Below are 13,907 nucleotides of genomic sequence, written 5' to 3'. Positions count from 1 at the left end.
CACTTTGCGCAGCAGGAGACTCACTTTCCGCAGCCGGAGAGTCACTTTCCTCTCGCAGCGAACGACTCACTTTCCTCACGAGTCATGCAGCGAACGACTCACTTTCCTCACGAGTCACGCACGGAACGACTCACTTTCCTCACGAGTCACGCAGCGAGCGACTCACTTTCCTCAGCGAACGATTCACTTTCCTCACCCAGCGAAGTAGAGCGAACGATTCCCTTTCCTCACACAGCGGCGATTCACTTAGCGCAGCCGGAGAGTCACTTTCCTCTCTCAGCGGACCACTGACTCTCTCTTCATGTAGGGATCGAATATTATTAGGGCTGCAACTAACGATTATTTTGATAATCGATTAATCTGTCGATTATTTTACGATTAATCGATTAATCGTTTTATGTACTTTATATTTTAGTTTTTTCCATTTTTTCCCCAAGTAAATTATTAATAAAGGGTCTTTATCATTCAGCATAGATTTTTAAGAGATTTTAACCATTTTGCATTGTCATATCCTCACCAAAAATATACCTGGAGTTGTTTTATTATGTTAGTAATCCTTTGTCGAACTCTGACCCATACTCTAGCAAAATTAACAAGGAGATTTCAAATATTGTTTTCACCATGGCAGTCCTTAGAGCTCCTAAAGTAGTTTAACATCCCAAACAAAGCTTCAGGAATCTTTGAGAACATATTTTCACGAAGTATAAGGATAAAACAGAATAAAATTGCAGTGCATTGTATTTTATTATTTACTGGGAAAAAGCTTTATAGCTTATGCTGTGAAATTGTAAACAATCCTTCGAAAAAAAAGTGCCAATGGCATGAAACCTGAATGGAACTCACAATTTAAAGTAAAATCCATCAGAAGGTTGTCCAGAAAAAAAAAAAATTGGGACACACACAAAAAACCTGCTGTGTGAAAAAGAGCAGTGAATACTTAGAAAAGAAGTGCATTTTAAATATACTCAAACATTTACCTCTCTCATTCAGTCATAATTAGGCTGCAAGTCTGAATTATGAACTGGTAAACGACAAACTGATCACATAACATGTTTGTAAAGCTTTAAATGTTAACTGTTAAAAAGCAATGTTATCAGCTTTTACGACTAAACATTTGCAAACAATCTTGTACTGGAGAATCTGCACAAATAAAATTTTTAGGGGCCGTTCACATATCGCACCTAAAAACGCGTGGAAAACGCTAGTCGCGCCGCTTTCTCCTTCTTTCCAAAGCGCTCGGGCAGAAGCGCCCCTGAGGCGTCTGCCTTTGCTAAGCAACCATGACGTGCTCTCTCCATGAGGTGCCCTCTCCATGAAGACCCGGAAATTTCAGCAAAGGATAAATGTATGCGGTGTGGACGCGCATGGAAAAACGGGCGCATCGCACCGCGTGCGTGTCGCGACCGCGTCGCTTCCATTATGAGAGTGCATACTGCGCGCCTACATAGGAAATAACGAACTTGAGCACGCAAAAGACACGATATGTGAACGGCCCCTTAAACAGTTCAGTAGTGCAGAGTTTACAGGTTACTCTTCATTTTGAAGGCTCAAAGTAAAGTACTCCCACTTCCCACTGAATGCTGCAGAGACGCTGTTCGGAAAGCACGTGACATAAAATGAGTCCAGCTATTGGCTATTCGCTACTTCACCTGCTGTACTGGCTGAGTAAAACCTCCGGTGGCTCATTACTGCCACACTTTGGTCACCGCAGATTTGAAATATGCACGAAATGAGCCGCTTATGGCAAATAAAATTTATTTAGCGACGAATCGATTACTAAATTAGTTGACAACTATTTTAATAATCGATTTTAATCGATTAAATCGATTCGTTGTTTCAGCTCTAAATATTATAAATAAAGTGACTTCTATATTGCATCCACAAGAATATTTAGATATATTTAAAATATTCAAAAAGGTGTAAAAATTTTTTTTTTTACTTTCATTAAAATATTTCAATAAAATGAAATAATTGCCTATTGCAAATTTATGAATCCATGGTTAACTTTTTTTCTGCAGTCACAGTCTGGGCTATATGTATTGAGACATTTTTAAATGTATATTTTGTTAAAAATTATAAAAAATAAACCTGAATTGTAATCTAAACCTGTATTTCCATACAATTTCATAAATAAGTAGGCTATAATATGTGCACCACAGGCATATAGCGCTGTGTGAACGCATGTGATTGGCTTATAAGTAAACAACCACGTGCGTTCTTGTGATTGGCTAAAAGAAGGGAGACATCTGATTGGTTGCTGATCATTCCATGCATTTGTGTGTCAAGTCAAGTCAGGGGAGTCTCAAAATTCACACACAAATGCAGTGAGGTTCACAGACCGCAAGCAGTTTGTAAATCAAGATATATGTGTGTGTGCATCAGAAATACATTTGTGAATCTTGTTCTGTGCATTTGTGAATCTTGAGTGCATTTGTAAATGTTGTTTGCATTTCTGAATTGTGTGTGTATTTCTGAATTTTGTGTGCATTTCTGAATTTCGTATGCATTTGTGAATCTTCTGTGCTTTTTAAATTTTGTGTGTGCATTTGTGAATTTTGTGCACATTTGTGTATCCTGTGTGTGTATTTATGAATCATGTGTGTGCATGTATGAATCCTGTGTGTGCATATGTGAATGTAGTGTGTGCATTTATCTTTATTGAGACTCTTTTGGCTCCATAGAGGAGAAGCTCGCAGGCAATTAACTTAATATGGCGTACTGGCGTTACATTTTAAAATACTATACAAAATAATTAATAAGAATACTTACTCCTCTTCACTCACGCCAAAGAACTCCCCGCTCAAGCTCGCCGTCTCTGCAAGATTAACGATGGCAGTTTGCACGCACAGCCATTTAGAAGATTTACATCTGTCAGACAGGTTGTTGACGTTATCAAGCTTAGTTTGAGTCTGCGCGTCAGAAAGGGAAGTGCTAAAAATTGCTAAAAATGGGCTTCACTTGTCTCAATCGAGTTCCAATGGGGTCGCTGTGTCCATTTCTTTTACTGTCTATTGTCGGCTCCCTGTATCCTCCACACAAATGACATGGCGAACGATTACAATGTAGTCTGTGCACGTGAGCACATTTCCGGAAAAATCGGCTGAAAAAAAGACCAAAAACCGATTTATGGCCGGTCAACCGGTGCCGTGCTGTCAGCTGTCTCTCCAGTAGTCACTGACCTGTTTTTGGTTGTCAACCAGCCTACTCCTGGCAGGCCCTGGCACAGCCAGAAACAATATGTGAATAATACATTCTGCAGGTGCGCTGGGACACATTATCAGTGATGCTTCTCATATATACATCAGATTAATAATCAGGACAAATATGCCATGAGCACCAGTTGAGTAATTTAGAGTTGGTTTGATTCCTTTATCTGAAGTGGTGTCCCAAGTTTAATTGATTTAAATTTGTTTCCAGGACCGTCTAAAAAAATATCAGATTAATGATAAAAAAGCCTTCTGCATCATGCAGAATAATAGGGTAATTTACAGTTGGTTTGATACCTTTATCTCAAACGGTGTCCGAGTTTAATTAAAGTAGGTAGAGTATATAAAACATGACACATGGTTTCAGTTCTGTAAATAAAAACTATAAAGACATAATCTGTAAAACTAAGCCTTGTGCATTATAGGGAATAATATTCTGAATAATTTACAGATGGTTTGATAACTTCATCTCAAACTGTGTCTTAGAGTGTAATTCAAGTTAGTACAGTATGATAAACATATCAAAAATATGGATTCTGTACTGTATATAAAATCAATACAGGCATAATCAGAAAAAACAAGACTTGTGCATTATAGGGAATAATATTTAGAGATTTTTACAGTTTGTTTGATACCTTTAGATCAAATGGTGTTGTTGTTGAATGGATTTATGTTATAGCATACATTTAACTTTTTTTTTAAATTACTGTATTTTTTCCGCACTTTAAGGTGCACTTAAATGCCTTTAATTTTCTCAAAAAACGACAGTGCGCCTTATATATGGATCAAGGCTTCTGTCAAAATGTTGACATTCCCTTTAGCACAGCTCCATCTAGATGCATGATGCAAACCCAGTCAAACGTTTGACTGCAGTATCTTCTATTCTATGCGCCTTATAATCCGGTGCGCCCTATATATGAAAACAGTTCTAAAATAGGCCATTCATTGATGGTGCGCCTTATAATCCGGTGCGCCTTATAGTGCTGAAAATACGGTATTATAATACACATAATGGTTATTCTAAAACTGGAGCATTGTGCAATAACAGGGATTATTGGTTAAATAGTATAATGACTTAAAGTGTTAAACTAATTTATATGGTTAATTAATAAAAAAATCTATATATATTATAGAAATTAAGCCTTGTACAATGTAAAGGGCATGTATTTGTCTATCGTTGAGTTAGGGGCGCACACCGAGTTTAATTGGTATAAAACCGCCAAATGAATGTCAAACTAACTTTACCGCAGTGAGGTACTGGAAGCTTTTATTGGTTTTAATGGATTTTTATTGATCCAAAATATTAGTCAACATGCATACGTACATATTTAAATGCATAATATGTGTGTCTGATTAAATTTTACTGTGCATTACAGTGTGTTGTGAAGTTTTTGGGACATGTAGTCTCAGGCCTGCCACACACACACACACACACATACACACTCAGATGATGCAAAACTGCTTGGATAAAACAGACTTTAGCCATTTAAATAAAATTGAGATGGCACACATCCCCTAGCATGTTTTCCTTACATTGTAACTATCTACACACAACTCCCTGCATACACAGGTTCATAGAAAACTGTAACATTGTTTAAAGTTTTGTCTCCGTCTCATGTGAGTAATGGCAACGCTCATAACATCATGGTGTCTGTTAGCCAGTGGAAGCTAAGAATGGAAAAAATAATGGACAGTTTAAAACCAAGTCGTTCTGACATTTGGGGGAGCATCATTATTTGGCAGTGAATGTGTCTGACAGGTGTCACTATAACTTTTCACGAAGCCATGAAGTGGAGGTCCCCTCATCAGGCTGCTTACACATTGCGTTTTTCAAGACAATATAAGATTTCAAACGCTTTCGGGTATTATGCATCAACAAGCCAAACCAGTTATAAACTAATTTGTAGACAATAAATGCCAAAACCTTTGGACACGCCTGTAGTAGTAAGGAATGAATAAGCCTTAATCATCAAAAAATTGAGTATGTCCGTTATTTATGCATTCACTGTTGGCACATTTTGAAATATTATTGAAGTCATTGAAACTATGAACTTGCACACATGGACGTTTGAAAATTGTCCGGTGACAAAATAGTGAACAAATTAAAACTCCCCTTTTTTAGAGTTTCATAGTAACACACTAGGCTTTTCTCAACCAAACTTCATGAAGAGCCACCTGACACTGTTTGATTTCACTATTTAGTCCAATTCACACATTAAAATAATTCTTATTAGCTTTGTCGATTTATATGTGAATACATGTATTTGTCTACAAATTAATTTCTTTAGATATTTTTTTGGTTTTAAAGGAATAGTAACCCCAAACCTTTTTATTTTACTCACCCTCATGTTGTTTCAAACGGTTTAAGATCATTAGTAGGGATGTAACGGTTAACTGTAGGCTGAATGAAAATCGATTCAAATATGTGACGATTCAAATTATTTGAGATGCTATACAAATCGCGATTAGATTTAGTGGTAGGAGTTTATATGAATGCATGTCTGAGGGCAGTGTTAATTTCGTTGACTAAATATTTTCGTCATTATTTTCGTCACGAATATATTTTTGCAGACGAAAACGAAACGAAAACTAAAATAGAAGGCACTGATGGAGACTAAAACTATGACTAAATTGATTGACATTGTCGTCAACGAATAAAGGACGAGACGAAAATAGACTGTGACGAAAATCAAATCAGCAGACGGGAGAGATGCGAGGAATGAGCAAAAGAACCGGCAAAACAGAACAGACTGCATGAGAGAAGAGAACCAATCAGAGCCTGACTTATTGAGACGTGAAGCGAAGGTTTTCAGTTTTTATGAGCTCCCGGGAAGTCGGCATTCGAAGAGGTGATAGGGACTTTAAGCAACAGCCTCTGGTGGAACGGCAACGCCATTCTGGCGTTGTATTGCGCCTGCGCGAATTTAACTGCTACTTTGTGACGTTCTAATTTAACGGTCTACTACGGGAGAACAGCTGATTTGCCGGAGTCGCTACAACGTGAGAGGTTAGGTAAATAAATGTTATGTTTTTAGACTTATTTACATCATACAATATTAAAAACTCCTCTTCTGACAAAAGATTGTCATTTAACGCCAAAAGCAATCATTCTCTTGCTTTTTTAAATTATATATTTTTTTGGATCTCAATAAATGAATTAATGCTGCGTTGCGCTGTTCTGTTTTACCGTTGCTTAGTGACTTTTACGTTCTTGGCTACAGCGGTGTGACGGCAAACTTCCGGTCGCTGTAGCCGTTCCATTCGCAGCTGTTGCTTAAAGTCCCTACTGTCTAAAAGAGCGACAAAATGTCCACAGCTCACTTCACGTTTGACGACGAACAAAACAAAACAAAGTGTAAAGCACGCAGAGCGCTCATTCGTGGCAAGAACACAACCAATTTGAAAAGACATTTACAGACGAGCCACCCGGACATTTTCTCAAATGTAATTTTACAACGATGTTCTTTTGTTTATTGAGCTAAGCAAAATTGGAATAGTGCAGTGCGTAGATGTTGTAGCATTAAATATTACGAACTGAAAAGTACTGTAAAATAGCCCCTTCTTCAAATTAGATGCGAGCACAATACTAATACGTAATATCATGTTAAATACATTTGATTAATACTAATGTTTAGTATATTTTATAATGTTCTACTTATTGACAATATCACAAATATTTCTATATTAGTCATGTGAAACATGAATGTTCACATCCTATCATTATACATACAAATCTAGCAATATTGTAGTATTTAAAACATACAATATTGCTAGACAAATGAATACCTTATAAAATCTTGTTACTTTTTTTATCCACCTAGCTGCAAACTTATTAAATATTTACTTTAAATGTATGCACTTATTGTTCAGCTCAGCTGTAAGCTTTAAGGTCCTGGACCTAACGTTATTTTTCTTTTATTGATGGTCAATTGGCAGCTAGTTATTGTTTACATTATCATGACAGTGTTTGTTGCTGCATAAAAGCTTTTGAATTGAAATAAAGACACAGTTGTGTTGAAATAAAGTTGAATTTGTGTTTTATATATTTTGGTTAAGTTTGTTTCCTATACCAGCTGTAAAAAATTGTCTAGTAAATCTGTTATTGATTTTATTCTTATTTTAGTCGACTAAAATACCAAGCAATTTTAGTCGACTAAAATACCAAGCAATTTTAGCCGACTAAAATAAGACTAAAATTAAAACAAATCAGATGACTAAAACTTGACTAAAACTAAAAAGAATTATAGTCAAAAGACTAAGACTAAAACTAAATTAAAATTTCGTGTCAAAATTAACACTGTCTGAGGGGAACTTACTGTCTTTAGAAAAGTTTAGATGGTATTTTTTCTTTTTATCTTGTCTTTATTTTTAAGTTCATAAGTGCAGCGCTGCTTCGTTTACAGAAACCAAGGAAGGCTTTAAGTGCCACCTGCTGGCAGAGAGTGAATATGCATCTCATTCAGCTCGTCCGTTGTTTCATTCAGATTTTTTTATGTATAGTTTCACAAAACTGAAACACAAATTTTTTTTTTTTTTTTTTTTTGCTTCAAAATTTTACAATTAACTAAACTGTAATTAAAAACTGCTTATGTAGCATTAATGCAGCATCTTTGTTTGGATCATGATTAAAATGCAGTGGTTGCCTCTTATTTCAAATGGAAAGAGTACAGACAAAGCCTAATTTTGTTTATATGAAGAGATTTTATTTGTGTTATTTATTTGATTTGGGGCTTGTTTTAAAACTTCAGTCTAGTTTTCTTATTTACATTTACATTCCATGTAGTATATTACTATGGTTAAATTTAAATTTCATAAAGAAATTTACGGCATTTTGGCCAAGAAATTATAAATGGACACGTTTAATTAATAATTTGTCTTAAATGTCATTTTGTTTAAAAAAAAAAAAAAAAAAGTAAATTGAATCGAATCGTGAAATCAAAATCGTGAATCGAATCGTCAGTTGATTGAATCGTTACATCCCTAATCATTAGAAACATGAATTCAGTCAAGTGTCCACTTTTTGTCTGGGAGTGTATGTATATTTAGTGGTAACTTTCATATGAATATTTGCTATTTGTTTGTTGTAGATTCCACCGCAGTGAGGAGCATGAGTACATAATGAAGCGGCGCTTGGAGGATCAGGACACCGTGATCGGCTCTCAGCGGCAGCTCCCCGGGGGTGTGGACGGCTTTCAACACCGCGTCCTTAACTCTGCCTCCTCCCTCTACGAGACTGCACCAGACAACATGCAGCCTTCGTCCAGCATGCAGTACTCTGTCTCACAGACCTATCAGGTACAAACGCCATCAACAGTTTTGCATTATTTTGGTAAATATGACTTTGTTTTTATGTATTAAATATTATAAAAATAAACATTAATATAAAATAATAGTGTAAACTTTATTTAAAGAATATGTATATAAACAATATGTGTGTGTATATACAGTGGCATGCAAAAGTTTGGGAACCCCTTGGAGAATCTGTGAAAATGTGAATAATTTTCAAAAAACAAGTGGGATCATACTAAATGCATGTTATTTTTTTATTTAGTACTGTCCTGAGTAGGGCTGCACGATTCTGGATAAATTGAGAATCACAAATTTTTTTTGGTCTCATATGGAGATCACGATTCTCCTACGATTCTGAACTAATTAAAATTATGTGGGACAAAATGTTATTGCTGCAGTCTATTTAAAAAGGTCTAATAATCTGATTGAATTATTCAACATTTTGATATACACTACAAGTCCCAAGTCACTACAAGTTTTTGAACGGTAAGATTTTTTTCTGCTCACCAAGCCTACATTTATTTTATCCAAAATACAGCAAAAGTAGTAATGGTGTGATACATTTTTACAGTTAAAAAAAAACTGCTTTCTATTTGAATATATTTTAGAATGTAATTTATGTCTGTGGTCAAAGTTGAATTTTCAGCATCATTACTCCAGTCTTCAATGTCACATGATCCTTCAGAAATCATTCTGATATGCTGATTTGCTGCTCAGGAAACCTTTTTTTATTATTATTACTATTAGCATTATCACAAGTATATAAATTCATGCTTTTATTTGCAAGGATTCTTTAAATTGATCAAGTGTGATAGAGACATTTATAACAAAAGATTTCTATTTCACATAAAGTTTGTTCTTCTGAACTTTCTATCAAAGAAACCTGAAAAAAATCTACTTATCTGTTTTCAACATTATAATAAAACTAATAATAATAAATGATTTTGAACAGCAAATCAGGATATTAAAATAATTTCTGAAGATCATGTGACAAGACTAGAGTAATGATGGTAAAAATTCAGCTGTGCATCACAGAAATAAAATTACACTTTAAAATACATTCAAGTAGAAAGAAGTTATTTTAAATTGTACAAATATTTCAAAATTTTACTGTTTTTGCTCTACTTTGGATCAAATAAATGCAGGTTTGGTGAGCAGAAGAGACTTCTTTAAAAAACATTACACATCTTATGGTTTAAAAACTTTTATCTGATAGTGTATATATAATATATTTAAGACCCCAATTTTTTATATTAGAATGATGAAAAAGTAGTTTAAGTCACTGATTCAACGACTCACTCATAAACCTACTTCACTTGTTTCATTACTGGATGAATCAGCATTTTTGAACAATTCTCTTGAATGAAAATGTCATTCGTTGACAAATAAATTTTTAAGACACTTGTCGCCACCTAGTGGTGAAATAATGCAATCGACACGAACTTTATTTGAAGCGCAGTACTTTCAAAAGGGGATTTGCTCTATTTTGATCGCTACAATATAGATATAAATGTTTATATATGAATTATAAACTGTATCCCAGTATTTCTGTGATAATATGAATGACTGTAAGACAGAAATAATACTTGACATTAACCGAGAGAAATGAACCAAGAGTTCACATTACCGTCTCCAGCCACGAGAGGGCGCTCTATGGTGCCAGAGATAGCAGTGTAGCCTACACTGAACACACAGAGTGCCCTCTCGTGGCTGTAGATGTTAATGTTTTCTCTTGGTTCTTGGTTCTAAATAAATGTGACTTATAGTCCAGTGCGACTTATGTTTTTTTCCTCATCATGACGTATTTTTGGACTGATGCGACTTATACTCAGGTGCGACTTATAGTCCAAAAATACGGTAGTTGAAAAGTTTGTGAAGATGTTTCTTAACCAAACATGCTAACTGCTTTCTCTGTGTCAGCAGCATTGCGAACACTGATTTGAATGATCCGGTTAGAGCTGTAATCGGGCCTTAAAAGTTAGGCCCGACATGACCCGAGCCCGACAAGTACATTTTGATTGACAGCTTTTTTAAAGCCCGAACCCGTTTACAGCCCGACATTATTCAAATGTGCGCACGCACACAGCTCTTTTGCCTTTTGTCAACAATGAGTAATTTATTCATGTTTTAACATAATTTACTCATAACTAACGTAGAGACCACTTGGAAGTTGGAATAAAGAAATAAAATAAGTCCTCTGTGACATCGTAACATCTCAGCATTCTAGACATAGGCTCATTTAACCTATAAATAGACCAACGCACCAATAAAAACGAGTCATTAAAAAAAAATTAAATTAAGATAAATTTTAAATTAAGATGGGTATTTGGCAATAACGAAATTAAAATAAAGGCTCCGCCGGATTTGCTTTATTTAATAAAAGAATAATGCCAACATTAGCGTAAATACTCTGTCAACATTATGCATTTAAGACTCAATGAATATTTAGTTATCATTTGAAAAACCTTTACTCACAGAGATTAGGCTAAGCCTACATGTTTTTGTGGAGGAAAATGATTGAATCCACTGTAGATGTCTTCAGCGCGTTCCTGCGCTCACTGATGGTGCGTCATTATTCACTCATTATTCTCATTATAAGCATGGTCAAACCTTTTCCACAAGTCCGTCATTGCATTCCAGGAGCAGTGTGTCTGCAGCAGGGCAGCAATCGTTTACGTACCGAGTCTATTTTTGCTGTGCTGCATGCGCTGAATTAAAGTGACAGCGCATTGTTCGCAGTAAAAATTAACATGGATTGACACGTAAATGCAGTCATTTCACAATAAATGTATACTAATTAAAGCCTACTGTGTTTCACACGCAACACATGGGTTTTGGCTAGATTTAAAACAAGAAAAAGAGCTAATTTAGAGAAACAAGGCAACATTATATATGCACTTTTATAGAGGCGTTGCAGATTGTTTCAGCAACTTATTATAAAAACCTAGCAGTCAAATGCATGAGTAATACGTTGTTTATATTTGAATTGATATATGTCTATGAAAGATTGTTACAAAATAATGAACAAATGTTGTGTTTTGTGGCTTAAACAGCCGCGGATCAGTAGCGGACTGCAAACGCGTCCTGTGTGAAAGCAGAATGAGTCCGTGCTGATTCAGCACCACATACGTAACGCACACGGACTGCATACGCACTGCAGACGGATTATATGTGAAACAGGTGTAAGACTTTGTCAAAGGTTTAAAACAGACTTGGGGAATCGTTGTCATTTAGAAATGAGATTGAGAGGGTGTCTGAATCGAGATCACAATATTTTAACGATTAATCGTGCAGCTCTAGTCCTGAGTAAGATATTTTACATAAGATCTTTGCATTTAGTCCACAAGACAAAACAAATGCTGAATTTATTAAAATAAACCCATTCAAAAGTTTGGGAATCCTTAGTTCTTAAAGGGTTAGTTCACCCAAATAGCAAAATTATGTCATTAATAACTTACCCTCATGTTGTTCCAAACCTGTAAGACCTCTGTTTATCTTTAAAACACAGTTCAAGATATTTTAGATTTAGTCCGAGAGCTCTCAGTCCCTCCATTGAAGCTGTGTGTACAGTATACTGTCCATGTCCAGAAAGGTAAGAAAAACATCATCAAAGTAGTCCATGTGACATCAGAGGGTCAGTTAGAATTTTTTGAAGCATTGAAAATACATTTTGGTCCAAAAATAGCAAAAACTACGACTTTATTCATCATTGTCTTCTCTTCTGTGTCTGTTGTGAGAGAGAGTTCAAAATAAAGCAGTTTGTGATATCCGGTTCGCGAACGAATCATTTGATGTAACCGGATCTTTTTGATCCAGTTCACCAAATCGAACTGAATGTTTTAAATGGTTCTCCAATCTCCAATATGCATTAATCAACAAATGACTTAAGCTGTTAACTTTTTTTAATGTGGCTGACTCCCTCTGAGTTCAAACAAATCAATATCCCGGAGTAATTCATGTACCGTAATTTCCGGACTATAAGCCGCAACTTCTTTCCCACGCTTTGAACCTTGCGGCTTAAACAACGACGCGGCTAATATATGGATTTTTCCTGCTTTCAATTTTTTTTTTTTTCACATTCTGTGACGTGCTCAGTTTTTTGGCGGAATGAAGCTTTCATTAGACCAATGAAATTGCCGAACGGGTTAAGGTCAAACAACTTTTCTTGTTTACTATTTAGATTAAATCAAGCGCGCTCAAACTTCCCATCATTCTGATTACGGTAGTCATTTTGTCACCCTCATCATGGCAAAGACAAGGAGAAATGCATGATGCAGCTTTCAAGTTGAAGGCGATTGATCTGGCTGTTGGGAAAGGAAATAGAGCTGCTGCACGGGAGCTTGGTCTTAATGAGTCGATGATAAGACGTTGGAAACTGCAGCGTGAGGAATTGACTCAGTGCAAAAAGACAACTAAAGCTTTCAGGGGGAAGAAAAGCAGATGGCCCGAACTAGAAAATGAGCTCGAAGACTGGGTCAACACACAGAGAGCAGACGGCCGAGGTGTTTCAACTGTGCAGATCCGACTGAAAGCCAAAACAATTGCCACCGCAATGAAGTTTGAGGATTTTAGAGGTGGACCATCGTGGTGTCTCAGATTTATGAGACGTAAAGGCCATCAGGGTACGGACGAGTCTATGTCAGCAGCTCCCTCCCGACTACGAGGAAAAAGTTTCAAACTTCCGCAAATTCACTGATGCAAAGATAGCGGAGCATACCATCGGCCCGCACGACATCATAAATATGGATGAGGTTCCTCTGACGTTTGACCTGCCTCTCACTCGGACTGTCAACAGGAAAGGCGAATCATTCGTCACGCTGAAAACAACTGGGCATGAAAAAACGCATTTCACCTGTGTTCTGAGCTGCACGGCATCGGGAGAAAAGCTTCCACCGATGGTGATTTTTAAACGCACGATGATGCCGAAAGAAAAATTCCCGAGAGGAATTGTTGTGAAAGTCAACAAGGAAGGATGGATGACGGAAAGCCTAATGCATGAATGGATTGGATGACAAGTGGGGAGAAATCCTTCACTAAAACGGGCCGGATGCGAAGAGCAACTTATGGTCAAGTCTGCCAGTGGATCCTGACAGCGTGGAGCATTGTCAAAAAATCCACTATCATCAGCGGGTTTCGAAAGGCTGGACTGCTGCGTGTTGAAGAGCGCTCAGCGGGGCATTTGCCTCCGGATGAAAGAGATGAGAGCGACAATGAAAACGATCCAATATCGAATGAAGCAATTCTGAGGCTGTTCAACTCCGACACCGAAGGAGATGACTTCAGTGGTTTCAGTGCACAGGAGGAGGAAGATAGTGACCAATGACTTTCTTGGTAGGCTTCTGTTTACTGCAATTTTTTTTTTTTTTTTTTTTTTGTGACAAGCCGGTTTTGGTTAAAGCCAGTTTATTTTTG

At 36.5% G+C, this 13,907-nt stretch overlaps 1 protein-coding gene across 2 annotated transcripts in view; it reads left to right on the top strand.

Moving 5' to 3' along the window:
• Positions 1-13,907, top strand: part of LOC127961710 (paired amphipathic helix protein Sin3a) — a 53,875-nt gene that overhangs the window by 12,283 nt on the left and 27,685 nt on the right. For both annotated transcript variants that reach the window (XM_052560940.1, XM_052560941.1), the window contains exon 2: positions 8,294-8,501. In XM_052560940.1, coding sequence (XP_052416900.1) covers positions 8,325-8,501 — 177 coding nt within the window. In that variant the 5' untranslated portion in view covers positions 8,294-8,324. The remainder of the gene's footprint in view (positions 1-8,293; positions 8,502-13,907) is intronic.

The sequence above is a fragment of the Carassius gibelio genome, chromosome B7 (genome assembly GCF_023724105.1).
Source record: "Carassius gibelio isolate Cgi1373 ecotype wild population from Czech Republic chromosome B7, carGib1.2-hapl.c, whole genome shotgun sequence".
NCBI classification, from domain to species: Eukaryota; Metazoa; Chordata; class Actinopteri; order Cypriniformes; family Cyprinidae; genus Carassius; species Carassius gibelio.
The sequence above is the reverse complement of the archived record's forward strand: the minus strand, read 5'-3'. Positions and strand labels throughout refer to the sequence as shown.